General features: G+C 30.6%; 8 protein-coding genes across 8 annotated transcripts; 2 read left to right on the forward strand and 6 right to left on the reverse strand.

Annotated features, from left to right (window-relative positions):
* Positions 1–754: 754 nt before the first annotated feature.
* On the forward strand, positions 755–5,014 carry FG379_001013 (uncharacterized protein; the record flags this gene model as incomplete). Its single annotated transcript, XM_067326388.1, has 1 exon — positions 755–5,014. The coding sequence occupies one exon, from the start codon at positions 755–757 to the stop codon at positions 5,012–5,014; it is 4,260 nt and encodes a 1,419-aa protein (XP_067182829.1).
* Positions 5,015–5,223: 209 nt separating this feature from the next.
* Positions 5,224–6,066, reverse strand: FG379_001014 (30 kDa splicing factor; the record flags this gene model as incomplete). Its single annotated transcript, XM_067326389.1, has 1 exon — positions 5,224–6,066. One exon carries the CDS (start codon positions 6,064–6,066, stop codon positions 5,224–5,226), a length of 843 nt encoding a protein of 280 aa, XP_067182830.1.
* Positions 6,067–6,548: 482 nt separating this feature from the next.
* FG379_001015 (phosphatase 2A regulatory B subunit) lies at positions 6,549–8,633 on the forward strand (the record flags this gene model as incomplete). The annotated part of the gene is made up of 1 exon (XM_067326390.1): positions 6,549–8,633. The coding sequence occupies one exon, from the start codon at positions 6,549–6,551 to the stop codon at positions 8,631–8,633; it is 2,085 nt and encodes a 694-aa protein (XP_067182831.1).
* Positions 8,634–8,848: 215 nt separating this feature from the next.
* FG379_000966 (uncharacterized protein) lies at positions 8,849–10,120 on the reverse strand (the record flags this gene model as incomplete). The annotated part of the gene is made up of 1 exon (XM_067326392.1): positions 8,849–10,120. The coding sequence occupies one exon, from the start codon at positions 10,118–10,120 to the stop codon at positions 8,849–8,851; it is 1,272 nt and encodes a 423-aa protein (XP_067182782.1).
* Positions 10,121–10,666: 546 nt separating this feature from the next.
* On the reverse strand, positions 10,667–11,686 carry FG379_000967 (CCAAT-binding factor chain HAP5 like histone; the record flags this gene model as incomplete). Its single annotated transcript, XM_067326393.1, has 1 exon — positions 10,667–11,686. One exon carries the CDS (start codon positions 11,684–11,686, stop codon positions 10,667–10,669), a length of 1,020 nt encoding a protein of 339 aa, XP_067182783.1.
* Positions 11,687–12,279: 593 nt separating this feature from the next.
* Positions 12,280–13,149, reverse strand: FG379_000968 (Rab11; the record flags this gene model as incomplete). The annotated part of the gene is made up of 3 exons (XM_067326394.1): positions 12,280–12,856; positions 12,987–13,035; positions 13,110–13,149. The coding sequence occupies 3 exons, from the start codon at positions 13,147–13,149 to the stop codon at positions 12,280–12,282; spliced, it is 666 nt and encodes a 221-aa protein (XP_067182784.1).
* Positions 13,150–13,968: 819 nt separating this feature from the next.
* FG379_000969 (uncharacterized protein) lies at positions 13,969–14,415 on the reverse strand (the record flags this gene model as incomplete). The annotated part of the gene is made up of 1 exon (XM_067326395.1): positions 13,969–14,415. The coding sequence occupies one exon, from the start codon at positions 14,413–14,415 to the stop codon at positions 13,969–13,971; it is 447 nt and encodes a 148-aa protein (XP_067182785.1).
* A 295-nt stretch (positions 14,416–14,710) lies between these two features.
* FG379_000970 (uncharacterized protein) lies at positions 14,711–16,576 on the reverse strand (the record flags this gene model as incomplete). Its single annotated transcript, XM_067326396.1, has 1 exon — positions 14,711–16,576. One exon carries the CDS (start codon positions 16,574–16,576, stop codon positions 14,711–14,713), a length of 1,866 nt encoding a protein of 621 aa, XP_067182786.1.
* Positions 16,577–16,759: the final 183 nt, after the last annotated feature.

Raw genomic sequence — 16,759 nt, forward strand, 5'->3', positions numbered from 1 at the left:
GGGGGGGGGGGGGGAAGGGGGAGATTTTGAGGTTGTGGATTACCTAGATATCTGCCAATCGCAAGAAAAGTCTTAATGTGATAAATTGATACTTAAGGACTCATAAATGTGATGAACAATGCAAATTCAAAGATATATAACATCACGGCGAACGATTGAAGAAAATCGAAAATCTAGTGATTTACCGCGTTTGAAAATATTGTGGGCCCAACTGTATCAAAAAAATAAAATATTAAAAGCAAAAAAAAGTACCGCCAAAAAAAGATTAACTAGGTTTTACATTAAATTTGAATGATAAAAATTAAAAAAAGAAACGAAGAGGAGTTAAGGCTATTTCTGTTTTTCTTCTAAAGCAAGTATTAAATTGGATAAATTAGAGTTAATTTTATGTATATTTTATTAAGATCAGGAGACATAGGGATAAATAAGTTGATATTATTGAATTAACTAACTGTAGCATTAATACATATATGCACTTATGTATTTTTGAATGCTGAAATATATATCTTTCTGAAAAAGTAACATTTGAAGTTAAAGGTTACTCCGTTAAAAGAAGCACTTATTTATTTCTTATTCATACTGACAACTTAATTAAATGATTTTAAGTTTTAATATATTTCAAGGTAAATAATAGGGATCACTGAAATTGAGATATATTAATAAAAAATAAGGAATAAATTTATGTAAATGTAAATTAATATTCATTGTTAATATATAAATAATTTTATCAGGAATAAGCATAAGTATACAAAGAATGTTATTAAAAGAGTCAATTTCATCAGCAAAGATAAGTTGGTGCCCATTATCAACAAGGAGAAAGTTAAATTTAATAGCTCTAGGCGGATGCGGATTAAACCCCGTTCTTGATATAAGATCATTGGACGTGTCTGACAATAAGAGGGAGTTACCAACAGTATGTACAACTCCACTAAATTCAAGATGTACATCTATTTCTTGGGGTAAATTTGGTAGTGATTGCGAGAATGAATTGGGATTAATATGTACAGGTTTGGAAGATGGAAGTGTGAATTTATTCAAACCAATATTAAACACATATGATAATAAGGTTTGCAGTAATTTATCTTTAGAAATTGTTTGCAATAATTCAAATATACATAATTCGTCAATAAATTGTTTAGAATTTAATAAGGTTGAAACTAATTTACTTGCATCAGGTGGGAGTGATGGGAAGATATTTGTGATAGACTTGAAAGATGGAGTAACTGGAAATTTGAACCATTTTGAACCTGGAAAAGAGAACAAACATGGAGATTCAGATTTAACATCAGTAAAATGGAATCCAAAGGTTTCACATATACTGGCATCTTCTTCAGGCAATGGCACAACAGCAATATGGGATTTGAAATTAAAAAAGAGTGCAATATCCTTTAGAGATCCTGCGCAAAGATCTAGACCATCAACATTAGCCTGGGTTCCGAACCAACCAACACAGATAATAGTAGGTTACGATGACGATAGAAATCCCTCACTTCAACTGTGGGATTTGAGAAATGTCTCATATCCATTCAAAGAAACTGTATCTGCACATCAAAAGGGAATAATGTCAGTAGATTTTTCACAAGTTGACTCAAATTTACTTTTGTCCTCGGGTAAAGATGGCAAAATAATATGCTGGACACTTTTAAATAATCAACAACCTGAGATATTCACCGAATTAGTATCTCAACAATGGAATGTACAAAACTTGTGGTCTCCAATAATACCAGGAATATTTGCAACAGCATCCCATAATGATAAGATAGGAATATTTTCGCTTTCATCACATTCAAATACCACAACGTATATTCCATCATGGTATCACAAGCCTTCTGGAGTTAATTTTACTTTTTCTGGTAAATTGGTATCTTTCTCAAGAAAGGATTCTGGAATGAATCCAAAGTTCAAACTATACAAAGTTCCATCTAATCCAGAAATAACTGTTCATGCTGACATTTTTGATGAGTTATTGAACAAAGGAGACTATGTTAGTTATTGCAAGAAAAAGAGTCAGGAGTCAGATAATTCAAATGAAAAACTTGCTTGGAATTTAGTTGAAAACATGTTTTCAGTTGATAGTAGTGAAAGGCGTTTGTATATAGCTTCTTTACTAGGTTACGATTTTAATGAGTCTAATTTGCAGGCAAATCAGTTGTTAGGGAGAAATACAGGAGTACTAATACAAGAGGAATTACTGAAGAATGAAATGAACAACCAGTTAAATGATACTGGAATAAATAACAATATTAATGAATCAAATAGAAATATTGACTTCAAGGGAACTAGTAACAGAGGCGTGAATAATCAGGAGTTGGGTGGTTATTCGTTGTTGTCCGGAATAGGTAGTCAAAACAGTCCAAATAATGTTTCAAATCAAGTGAATTCTCTGCTGTCACTTGATCCAGAGAAGTTCTTTCAGCAACTTGGTGAGAGTAATTCCAATGGGAATGAGGATGGAAGTGGTGATAACAACAATATTGAGTCCGTTCAAGGTGTGTCTGGTATAAATGGCAGTGGCAATATTAATTATGGAAGTGCCTTTAATGCAAGTTGTAACGATAACCAGATGGATAAAAGTGCTCTTTTTGATAATAAACCCAATTATAATGTGAATGATAACAATGAAATGTTTGATTTTCCTCGATCTAACTTAAGTGTAACAGGTTCCACGTCAGGATCTCGCTTAAATCATAGTGTAAAGCAACGAGAGTGGTGCAAAAAAGAAGAAGACGTGATAAACAACTTAGTGATAACTGGAAATATAGATTCGGCAATAGATGTATGTGTGGAAAGAGGCTTTTTCTCGGAGGCATTCATAATGGCTACTAGGTTAGGTGGCACACATTTGGATTATGTACAGAAACAATACCAGAGAAAACATGATTGCTACTATACACAAAAAATGATCGGCTATGTAATACTAGACGACCTCGAGAATTTTGTTAAAAATAGCAATTTAGATCGTTGGAACGAGACGCTTGCAATAATATCTATATATACACAACCAATAACTTCTTATAATAGCAATGTAATACAATTTCAATCAAAATATACAATGGAAAGTTTATCGGAATTGTTAGGGAAGAGGCTTGAGGAGGAAAAGTTTGATGTCAGATCAGCGTTGATATGTTATTTGTGTGCGCGTAATTTTAGAAGTTCAATAGAGATATGGGGGAAAATGACTTCTTGTCAGACATCACTAATATTGGGTCTACAGGATTTTGTAGAGAAAGTAGCAGTGCTTCAGGCAGCAACAAGATTTAATGGTAATGATGAAAACATAACAAAACAAGTTATTCAGTACGCAGAAATACTTGCAAATTCTGGTAGAATTGTTGCTGCAATGAAGTTTTTATCTTCCCTTGCTTCGAATGATCATTCTATTAATTCTTTAATATTGAGAGATAGAATATACAATGCAGCTCCCGAATTAATGAATTCACTTGGCTTTGCTAAACCTAATTTCCCATTTACTATTGTTGAACTATATCCAGATGTTAATAGCAATAATATGAGTAATTACCAACACAACATGAGCAATCCTTACCAAATGATTACAGGAAATACAGGAATGCCTGTAAATGTCGGTGCGAATACTGGGATGGCAGCCACAGGAACTGGATTGAGATTGGGTGTTAATGCAGGAGTTGGACAAATGCCTCCATCTTCTATATCCTCTTTTCCACCACCAACACCTCCGCACGCACATAACCAACCAAATCCACAAACCATCATACCAGGTAACTCGAGTAGTGGTGTTGGTATCTTAAGCAACTCAAATAATCACTTGCGACCAGTAGTTCCTGGAGGAGGCGGCTTACAACAACCAATTCTGCCACCACCTCCGCCACTACCACCACAACAATTGCCAGTGAACTCTGGAGTAAACACTGGAAGTTTGATTGGAGGAGGAATTCCGAATATTAATTCAAACAGTGGTTCGTTTGTAAATCAGAACAATACTATGTTTTCGTCCGGATTAAGAGGTTCAATGCCACCACCACCACCATCTCAATCATCAAGTCATTCCTCCTTAATTCAGTCTTCCCAAATTAGACCTTCGTCATCAATTGTCTCTACAGGAATGATTAATAATCCGTTGCCACCACCGCCTCAGAATAACATACTTACTCGCCCGAATTCCCCAATTGTGTACAACCAAGGAAATAATTTAGTGGGCCAAACAAATACGGGGTCCTTTGGTGGATTGGGTTCGGCATTAAATAACCAGAAAGGTTTTGGTTCCAATAGTAACAATTTTAATCCCACTTTCCAGACACCAAATGCTTCTTCTATCCCACCAATTCCAATTAATACTAGTAATAGCCAAAATATGAGTGGTATTCCTTCAAACCCACAAATTGGAATTGGAAATAATAACAATAACCTAAGTTCCTTCAATCACATGTCTGCTTCACAACTATCCATAGCTTCAACAGGTGGTAACAATAATAGTAACGTTGCTGCTGGCATCATTGGAGGTGGTGTAGTTGACTCTTCTTCCTCAAATCCACCTTCCGCTCCATTGCCAGTAGGAAGACCTTCAATAACAACGGCTCCTCATAGCGGAGCAAAACCACCAATACCGGGTATGCCAGTGCCTTGGCCGTTACCAACAGCAACACAACAATTAAGTTCAACGACGTCAACAACAGCTAATGCCAATAGACAAATTCAAGAGGCGTCTAAAAAGTCCTCTAATCAGAATTTGGGGCAGGCATTGGCTCCACAATTAATGGACATGGTAACTAATGTTATAAATACAAGTTTGAATAATATGTTCTCGAATGAACCTAGAAAAAAGATGGATGCTCAAAAAAAATTCGATGAGTTGTTTGAAAAACTTAGATCTGGAAATATTTCCGATAGTGTTTCTTCCAAGCTCGTTAACTTATGTAAATCCATACAAACTGGTGATTTTTCAACAGCCAATAAGATCCATATTGACTTGAGTTCAACAGAGTGGGAAAATAACAAGAATTGGTTAATGGCATTAAAAAGAATTATTCCAAAGTAGAGTTGAGAAGTATATTTAGTTTTTTTAGCAATTTAAAACCAAAACGACGACTTCGTGGATAAGTAGATTAGTATTGTGCAAATAGCTTGCTTTTCATCTCTAAAATAAAGTTACTGCCTATTTTATTATATAAACATTTAAGTAATGAATGAAAGAATTAGTATTTCTTCTGATATATATAAGAAAAAATAGTAGTGTGAACGAATAATTTATGTAATTTTTGATTTATTTTGGAGTTTATTTATATGATTTTTCCAACTTATTTGCTTAGTTTTAGCCTGATTTTCCAATATCTCGTTTTTTTGTTGTTTTTTAATTACTGATATTTTCCTTTTCTTGACAGTTTTTATTTGGTCGCTATCTGTAGGTTTAATTATTAGACTTTCCGGTATTTTGTATCCTCCTGGAGTTGTTATTGTATTAATATTGCCGTTAATATCATTATTTTTATTAACTTCCTTTGAAATATTATTTACCTTATATTTGTCCTGTGCAATATTTCTTACCTTGCCAAAAGAAACAAATTCTCTGTCATCTCCATAATCAGCATACTTTACTATGTAACCATCACTCTTCACATCTAACACTACACAATTATACCAATTGCCATCTTCTTCATATAATGCCTGAGCCTTCGCCCCTATTTTAAAATCTTTAATTTGAGGTACAAATCTAACATCACATTCCTTGAATTTTACCCTTTCACCATTATTACTAGCTCCGAAAATCAATACATTGTAGCTAACAGAGTTGTCATAGTCTTTATCAGTGGAATTATACTCTATTATTTTTCCATATTTCTTATTACCATTATAAAATACCTCTACTATTCTCCCTATAATTCCACTTTTCTCCTCTTTTTCCCTATGTTTTATTAAATCCTCAAGGAGACTAATTACTTCCAGAATATCATTTTTTAGTTCACTCAGTTCCGAGTAATTTTTGTCGTTTTCTTTCAAACTTGTTAAACTATCTTCAATATATTTAAGCTGAGTGCGATTTGCGTGTAATTTTTTGACCAAGTCATCGTATGACTCATTCAATTCATTCATTTTGCTTATTTATCTCAATTATTTAAAATTAGAAGAAGTATATATGTGGTTCTAATGATATTAAACTATGAATCCATATTAAATACAAAAAGAAATCATTATATCATATTTTTGTTGGCATTACCCATATATTTCCATAGGGAAAAAATTTCCCACGTATCAGTTTCTCAACCTAGTGAGTAATTCACAGGCATTTTTCTTGGCGGAATTTTAATTTTTAAATCCGATTACAAAAACAAATGCAATTGAATTAAACAAAACAAAATAAACAAAAAATACAGATATAAGGAGTTGAAAACAAATAGAAGATAGCTTTATACTACGGATAAATAAACTACTACCTTAGTATGCAGTGGTAGCCGCACACAATATTGTAGTAGCAAGGAAGTGATTTAAACAATTTCCTACTTTTTAAAATAATTATTTGGTAAAATTGAATAGGACACTTTTTTATTTAAAATATAATATGTAATTTATTACTAATGAATAGAGTTTTTCAATCATTACGTCGCAAGGTATCAAATACAGAAACCAGTAATAACAATGAACAAAATAATTTACAAGGTGCAAAGAATAAATTAGATCCAAAAAACAATTCAAGTACTGATAAAAGCAATGATATTCCAGGTTCAACTGTAAATCCAGATGATGTTCAGTCTCTAAATAATACAAGTAAACTTAATTTAGCAGTTTCAGACTCGGGAACTGCCACTCAAGATTTGAATAACGCTAGTTGTGATAATGCAGGTTTGAATAAAGATGGGAATGAATTTTTTCAACGTGATATAGAAACCTTTCTTCCAAAAATTCTTAAAAATGTGGATGGTGAGGATTTTTTACTGAACTATATCGAAGTAAATAAAGTAGATCCTATAACCAATATTATAAATGTTTCATTTCCGCCAATTGAGTTTATTAAAACAGAGAAATTCTCGTTTCTGTACACATTTATTGAAACTAAAGACAATTTTGATAAAAAGAGCAGCAATCCTTCAGACAATGAACACGACTCTAAAGTTAAAAATAATGACTTTTCTTTGAACAAAGACGGAACTAACGAACACCAGGAAAATAATGATGATAATAATAGTGCAAATCACAACAGTAACAATGTTTACTTAAGTGGTACTTTATTGCCACTACCTAGTGGGCTGATTGAAATTCCAAATGGACTAATTCTAACCAAGGATCCATTTTTGTCTCTGCCATTGTTACAAAAAGCAAAAACTAATGAAGATGCACTCGAGTTAATTAAAAAAAAACTAATTGCATGTTGCATTGTTTTTAATTTTTCAAATAACCTATTTAATAATTTAAAAGAAAAAAAAAGGGAGACTCTATTAGAACTAGTTGAATATATAAACAACAATGATCAGGTTTTTCAAGAAGATATTATTCCATATATATTATTGATGATAACTAGCAACATTTTCAGAACATTTAATCAATTGCAATCCCAAGTAGTTAATTCTAATGTATCAATTAATATTGGGAGCAATGCAAACAATGGTGGTAACAACACTGCAACTAGTATCATAAAGAATACAAATAATAATGGGTCCAGTGGATTATTGTCGTCTACTATAAATGATTCAAAAGATGATGAACAATTGCTAGAACCAAGCTGGCCACACTTATTGGTTATTTATGAATTCTTTCTCAGATTTGTTATTAGTTCACAATTTGGAACTAAAATTGCGAAAAAATATATAGATAATTCACTTATATTGAAATTAATAGATCTATTTCAAAGTTTTGACCCACGAGAAAGAGATTATTTGAAAACAATATTACATAGAATATATGGCAAAATTATGCCTAGAAGAAGTTGTATTAGAAAAGCTATGAAATATATATTTTTAAGGGTTATTATTGATGGTGAGCCTTATAATGGCATTGCGGAACTACTGGAAATATTTGTTTCAATTGTTAATGGTTTCACTATTCCACTTAAAGAAGAACATAAATTGTTTCTTGAAACCGCTCTTATTCCTCTACATAAAGCTAAACATATATCATCTTTTCATCAACAACTTATTTACTGTCTTATTCAGTATATTGAAAAGGACACAAAACTTTCAGTACCAATTATTGAAGGTATACTTAAATATTGGCCAATCACAAATTCATCTAAACAAATTTTATTTTTAAATGAACTCGAAGAGCTTCTTGAAATTACACCAACTAATTATATTGAGCCAATCCTTATACCTATATTTGAAAGATTAGCTGCTTGCATTCAAAGTCCGCACTTCCATGTTGCAGAAAGGGTTCTTTATCTTTGGAATAACGAGGTTATCGTTAATCTTATAAATGAATATAAATATGACATTTATCCTGTTTTAATTAGAGCTCTTTCATGTAATGGAAAAAAATTGCATTGGAATCCAACTGTTCATGGACTTTCATTTGTCGTAAATAAGGTTTTATCTGAGACGGATCCTGACTTATTTTCTCAAATTATTCAACAAAATAATAGTGATAATGTCAACATTGAAATTCAAAAAAAAAAGAGAGAAGAATATTGGAAGTATATCATTGACCTTGCTGAAAGTATGGATTCATAATTTTTTACCTTATGTTACTATTTTTTAATATATTAATGAATGTTGTTTCCTTCCATTACTGATAATATTTCATTATTTATAAATTCAATAGCTTTACTTCCTCCTGATAACCATGTACTACCATACTCGCCATGAAAACCTATATTTTACAAAAATAAAGAAATTAGTATTGGTATATTTATTTTGTCGTGACCTGTATTTTTTAAATATATATTTTAAAACTTACCTGTACATATTTTTATATTAGTTTTAACTTTTATTCTTTTAAGTATTTCATACATTAATCTCCCTTCCTCATATAATATGTCGTTCTTAACTACTACTATTCCTGTTCTCGGAAATTTCTTTAAGATATTAACTGGAGTCAATAGTGGTTGTGATCTCCAGTCAAAATAACTGCTTAGGTAATTTGATTGATATTGTTTTTCAAACCAATAGATAGCATCAGTGTTCAGGAAACCTATTTTGTAATTATAAATTTTTGATTTGGTTATACATTTTTGACACAATGAAGGATATATCAGTCCCAAATACTTAACGCTATCTATCCAATTGCAATGATAATAACGTTTTCTATAAGATGCATTATTATTTTCTCCTTTTAATTCTTCTCTTAAATTTAAGCATGATGCTATTGAAGATGTTGCCAAATTGCCACCAGCTGAATCACCTAAAATAACCAGTTTATTTGGGTTCAACCCCAATTTATTTGCATTGTTAAATATCCAGGAGATTGAAAGTATCACGTCTTCAAGTGGGATAGGATATTTCCATTTAGGAGATTTTCTATATTCTATAAAAAAAACCACACTTGGATTTGATGATTTACCTAACTCTACTGCATGTTTTTTTAATATATTTTGGTAAGATCCCATATCTCCGAAAACAAAACCACCACCATGAATATATATGACAATATTCGGATCGCTAACATCGGTATTAGTGTTACTATTGTTGTTTATCTTTAAATCATTATTCTCGTATATGGTTTTTACTTTTGAATTTTGAAAATATACACTGGTACATAAATTCTTAATGTTACAATGTACTGGCTTTGTGAATTTTTCTCTCAAGTGATATTTTTTTTCTAACAATTCCTTACTAACTAATATACTCACAAATATTTCATCTTTAATTTTGTTTTCCTTCATACCAAAAGACAAGCCGTCAACTAATTCCCTATACTCCTCTATCTCAACCAAATACTTATCTTTAATTTCTTTTCTGTTCGGATCTGAGTACTCACTTAATACACTCCATTCGTCTGTTCCTCCATTTCCAATACTATGTTTAACTATTAATCCAAGCCCATCATTGCTTTGGAATCCATAAATCAAATAGCTAAGCAAATTGTACTCTTTTTTTCTATAACTCTCAATATCTTCATCACTGTCTAGTGATGATATACCTGCAATATAAGTTGTGTACAAATATATTACTTTCCCGAGCAAATTTTCTGCTACCGTTAAATCTTCATTGTTTAACATTAGCTGGTAAATTACACTTTAAAAATTATTTATATAATAAATCAAGTTAATTACTCATAAACTTACCATATAAATACAATTAACACCAACAAATAGTACCTATTTACTGCTCTAATCAAAGAGGTGCAACAATTCATTTTGAATATTTAAATGTCAATATATATTTATAAATGTATATTCACTTTTTATTTTGAAGATCAAAATTAATTACTAACAAAATATCATATTTAAAAGCCTAATAATAAATTAATTAAATTTTGTTATATATTTACTAACCTTCCATATAAAAAAACGTGTTTTATATGGAGGTCTATTATGCATGCATAATGTATGGGCCGGTATTACGTGTCAAGTGGAAAAGTAAAAATAAATTAACAAGAAGAAAAGGAAGTTGAAAATATAGAACAAAAATTAATTTTAATATGTTGTTATTACTATTCATTTTATCTCTTTATACAATATATTAAAATAAAGAAAACTATCTAGTATTCTTATTTACATTGTTTCCAAGTACACATATATGCCGAGAGAAAACTGTTTTCTTGTCTAGTTTGGAAAAGAACTGTCAATGTAAATTTGGGTAATATCGTAGTTTTGGTTAATATTTCTCCTGTAAGAAGGTAAATATTGTTGAGATGAATCATTTTTATAGTTATAATTGATGCTTTGGTTATAATTGTGTTTAAATTCATTCTCTGCGGAAAAACTTAAGTTACAGTTGAAATTATCTTGGTTTTCAGATTCGACACTCTGAGTCACAGTTTTAAATATAGGTGAGATTTTATTGATAGTTTTTTCTTCTTTGTAATTGTTATAATTCTTGAATGATGAATCATCAAAAATAAACTCATTTTTAAGTTCGCTCTTTTCAAGTAAATTCTTTATTCTTAGGTCCTTAGTCAACCCCAATTTAATGTCCTGTACTTGCAATATTCTTCTTTTTGATAATTTTGTAAAACTCCAAGCATGGTCAGTCAGATCTCTTACGAACAGTTCACATGCTATTGCAAGTAGTGCAGGAACTTCGCTTCCAATCAAGTTATTAAGTAGACCAGAAAGTTTCAATATTCTTTTGATTTTTGTATGGGGCAGACTCTTGCTAAGTATCTTTAGTTCATCTTTTGTAAACGCTGACATTTTGGAGTATCTTGTTTGAAAAAATGACATGTTATTATTCTTTAATGTACTTTTCATGTCTTTTTCTTTAAACGATGGTGATTGAAATGTACAATTCGTTGAACATTCTGATCTAGAAGATGTTGAAAATGGAGAAAACAACTTCATGTCATGAATTCCACCTATATTGTTATTTATTATTCCATGTTTTGATAAGTTACTAACACTAGTCATCTCATATTTTTCTTCTGAATCACCTAGTCCTCCCTCAAATTCACTTGGATCTTGTCTATTCTGAACTTGATTTATTCTAATATAGTCGTTTTTATTAACATAATCGTTTGTTTCTCTTTCATTATTAACTAACAAACTATCAACATTATAGTCAGAAAGGGACAGCTGGGAGGTGCCGTATAAGTTAGAACCAAGGTAATTCTCATCACTAAACATCTCAAATTACGCCTTTAAACGGTATTTCACACTTAATAAGAGTATACACACAAATAGAGGTACGATTCTCTGTCTAAAAGATCAAATAGAAGAGGGGGGAGGGGTTGTAGAGCGGAATATTAAGCAATCGATAAATGACTCAAAAATAAATAAAATACCTTACTTTGATATCAAAATAAACAGTTTCCTAACAACAAATTTTAAATCAAACAGAAAATTATCATGCTCATCTAATTCTCATATATTTACCATTTTATTCTAAATATACGACCATTAAAATTAAGGGACCTAAATTAATCCTTTACTTGTATTGCGCCACTCGGAATTTTTATCTGGTCAAGGCAATCATTTGACTTATTAAATAGTGTGATTAATGATACTTATTAAGCAGGCCAGTACAAAAAGTGAATACATGACTAAAGTTTTACTTTGAATGGTTTACTTGACTTGGAGTGGGTTTTAGCGATAAATAGTGTCAGAACAAATATTTATGAGAAAAAAGGTCGTATTATCGTCTCAAGACGGTTCTAATTTAAAAAGCTTTAAATAAGAATTTCTTATAAGCTACGCAGTTACTAATCCGTATAAACGATCTAACAGCAAAATCTTTTTTTATTTCCTTTGGAATTTAAGTCAACTTTAACAGGATCCACACGTACACCGTGAGTAGCTCCAATAGGAAGTGTTGTTTTGCTTAAATCATGTTGATTGGCTGCAAGCTGTCTCTCGCTTCTTAAAGTGTATATTTCTGACAATATGCGATGGAAAGCCTGATCTACGTTAGATGAATTGAGAGCAGAAGCCTCCATACATGCCATTCCCTCCTTCTCTGAGAAAGAACATGCTTCCTCTTGGGTAACTGTTCTTAGGTTCTTGAGATCAGACTTGTTACCAACAAGTAATACAACAATATTTGGATCGGCATGGTCTCTTAATTCTTTAAGCCACCTCTCAACATTCTCAAAAGAAGATCTCTTAGATATGTCATAAACTAATAACGCTCCAACTGCACCTCTATAATACGCTGAAGTTATAGCTCTGTACCTTTCCTGTCCAGCAGTGTCCCAAATTTGAGCTTTTATAACTTTCCCCTCCGTAATGATACTCTTTGTCGCAAACTCAACGCCTATCGTCGATTTAGATTCTAAATTAAATTCGTCCCTTGTAAACCTGAAAAAATAAAGTTGAACAAAGTTATATCTAAATTAACATCCAGTATCCAAAAGAAAAAACATATTTATATCGAAAGATCATATATTTTTCTTCAGATACTATCTAAAAGTTTGTAAATCAAAATTACCTTGATAATAAATTGGATTTTCCTACTCCAGAATCACCTATCAGCACAACTAAATGAAATTCAAGGTTATTATTTGTGTGTTAATTCAATTAATAAACTATATAAAAATTAATTAAAACTTACTTTTATAAAGATAATCGTAATGTTCGTCTTTAGAACTCATCTTCCACGACAAAAAATTGTCCTTATATGTAAAGTTTCCCCTTATTTATATAGTTTAGTGTTGAAAAATTACACTTATATCTTAAATCTCAAAACCTCTAAACTAAATATGTACTATATAAACTAGCCACCTTTTGAAATAGATTAAACACTCAATATTACTGTATTCCACAAGGTTATACAAAATATGTTCACTATACAAAACATCAAAATACATACGTTTATTTACTTCTCTACCTTACAGTTACAATTACTTTTTGACAAAACCCTGTTAAAGTGTAAAGTTGCGATTTACTTCCAAGATATTGTGTATGCAAAAAAATAAGGTAGAAAAATGAGGAAAAAAAGTAATGAGATAGAATTTTGGAGCCAATTACCTATCAGTAAATTGTTTATATTATTATCTTCACTATTCTATCACTTAATTTTGGTCTCACTCTTTTCTTCCTATTACTACATATCCTTTTTTCTCTTTATTATGCCGAGCAACTTTATGAGGGGAAATTTTTCTGAATTGGCGCCAATATTGTTTCCGTCTAATAACCAATACCATGCAAAAAACGCAGTTACAATAAAGGAGAACATCCCTAACTGAGAAAGAAAGAGTAGGAAAGAGTTGGTCAAGTTAAAACACTATTCATGAGATTAATACTTTTTGAGATGAATTTATTTAAAGGAAAAAATATTTAAGGAGTAACTATGTTGTATAAGTAACAAATATACACCTTTCACTAAATCTATATCAAGAGGACCAGTGATAATAGTGACTTTATAAAAACACTTTTTCAGATTGCGTTTTACATGTTCAATGTACGTCTGTTCACTTAAAATTTGAGATATCAATTCTCTTTGAGATTCTTCTTTTATTATTTTTTTCATTTCTATCGAATAATTCGCAAAACTCGTTATATCCCAAGTCAATTCTCAGTAAAGACGATTCTAAGATGTTATTGTCTTTATTAATCTCAGAAGATTTATCGTATTCCTCATTGTTTCTTTCAGTATCTATGCCTTTTGTAGTGTATAAATCCAACCAATTACTTTGAATTGTTTTGAAATCTTTTTTGTGACCATACTTTCCCCAGAGAAGAATGGTATCAATTTCTTTAGTGACCAATTTAAATTCAAATGTTTCATTCAATTTTTCCAAATCTTTACGTGATATCCTATTATTTTTGTCACTACTTCCAGTAATAAGAACCCATATTTGGTCTTTAGTTTCCTTTTCCTTTCTCGCTAACTCTATTATTTCCTCAGAAAAAGACATTGTTAGTGGTTAATTTAAACTTTCATTTGTGGCAATGTATACACATAAATCTACATGCAAGCTCTGATTAAATTTGTGAACTGTTATATACAAAAGAACGAGAAAATGGCGAATAAAGTTGAATCCTTAAAGAACCAACATATATAAACTAATTGTTTAATCAAATAATTCTAAAAATATATCCTACTTTGTCAAATATAGAAGGAAAACTTATCAGTTCACAACAATAAACAAAATTTGTTTATTTGAAACCTTGGAAAAAAAAAATTCTAGTCTAAGCGCCAATGTTTTTTGACTATGTTATAAAAGAAAAATTGTGTGATGACTGAAATACATGTTTTGAACGAACCCAGTCAATAAAATGATCAATAACCTCTTTTCTAGATGACGCATCCATATTTCTGAATACTTCAAGATTTAATTTCCTTTCTGCAAAGTTTTGTTGATACAATTTTGGGAGTGGGAAATTTTGAACTTCTGTCAACTTGTTGGGTTCAGAGTCATCAATAACCATTAACTCCAGAACATAAAGTTTCTTTGGTTCGATAATATTGAAGCTGCTGTTAAATAAAATAGGAAAACACCAATTTTCAGTAAGAAGGCCATTTTCACTTGAACAAAGATAAGATGTTTTTCTGTTTGTACAATGAATATTAAAAGGACCCAAATAAATGTTATTTGAATTTATAATAGATGGCGAAAATTGAGAATGTATAAAAATATTGCAGTTTAAGCATTGCCTTAGAGCTATCGACATGCAGTCTGAGTGAATATTAATTCCAGTACAATTTTCTACTCTAATATTCCCAATTAGGTCTAGGCAATATACATTACAATCTGTACAATTAACCAAATATAATACTCCAATAGGTTTTGTAATAAATAAGTTCAAATGACAAGAGTTCGCCGTCATTACGTTATGGATATCGTCTGAATAAATAATCTCTTCTCTTCCACTATATTTGCGTTTATCAAAAAAAGAATCAGAATTATTTACATAACTGCTGGTAATATTTTCGTCATTATTTTCATTGCTGCCTTCTATACCTTCCAATAAAATATATTTATTTAATGAGTTAACCACCTTTTTAGATAAATAATAAGTTACTTCTTCATTTTTTGTTCCATTGGTCTCATTTATTATATAGAAACTCTCCATGAATTGAAAATTTATCATTTTTGAACTCTTATTTAGTAGAATGCATATTATCATTTCATTAGAACTTTCAGGTAGCAAATGGTAGTTAAAGTAGTCAATGGAAAAAGATTTTAGTTTAATTTTATTATTTTCAGTATAAATTTGTTCGTTTGATCCGTCAGCTCTTACTGGAATACTAATAAAAAACAAATTAAATAGTTCCATGCCATTATCACTTTCAATAGAATCCCCTTTCCTAATAAATAGTGGATTAATTCTCAACAAAATGGATAAATTTCTTTGAAAGTATTTTATTATTGTAATATAGCTCTCTTTAGAATATATTCCACTAGTTTTATCAAATTCATTAAAACGAGAGTTATTCCCTGAAAATATAAATTGTATTAAAACGAACATGGCAAAAATTTCAGTTAAAACCTCTATTCTTTCGCCATATGAATTATAATATAACTTTTCTCTCACTTTATTGCTTAAATTTTCATTTAATTTATCCCTAAAGTTGTCATTTAATACCGAACTGTTATTTTTTTCTTTTTTAATGCCAGGATTTTTTGTCCATCGATAAAAGCACTTTTTAACACTATTATCTTTTCCAAGGTCACTGAATTCGCTGGATTTTGTTCTAGTATTATCTTCCAGGACTAAATTCCCAACCAAATTTACCCAATAAAGACTTAAATTGCTAGAACTAAACAAATATAACTTCTCAACTTCTTGAATTCCAAGAAGCCTTTTTTTCAAACTCCAGAATGCGTAACTTAAATTAAATTCATTGCTTTCACTTTTATTGTCGTCAGATCTTTTTCCAAGCATTAATTCTTGTCCAATAACAAAATTTTTCCATGTTTCGAACCCTAAAAATACAGAATTACCACTGAACTCCTTCAATAATGAAAGATAAAGATATAGCACATCCTCACCCCGAGATGTCGCCTCCTTTAATTCAAGTCCAATATAAAGTTGTAATATAAATTCCACTTTTGGGATTAGCACCAAATTCATTTCCTAATGAACAATATTACCTGCAAATTCGCACCTATACCCTATTATTTTGTCTCCGTTTTACAATTTGTGAAAGAAAAAGAAAAAACATATAGGTAAGCTTGAAATTGACGTATGTAAACTATATAAATAAAGTATTCTAGTCGAAACCGGAATGCACTTTTTTATACAAAAATATATTTC

Source organism: Cryptosporidium bovis (assembly GCF_009768925.1).
Source record: "Cryptosporidium bovis isolate 45015 chromosome Unknown contig_19, whole genome shotgun sequence".
NCBI classification, from domain to species: Eukaryota; Apicomplexa; class Conoidasida; order Eucoccidiorida; family Cryptosporidiidae; genus Cryptosporidium; species Cryptosporidium bovis.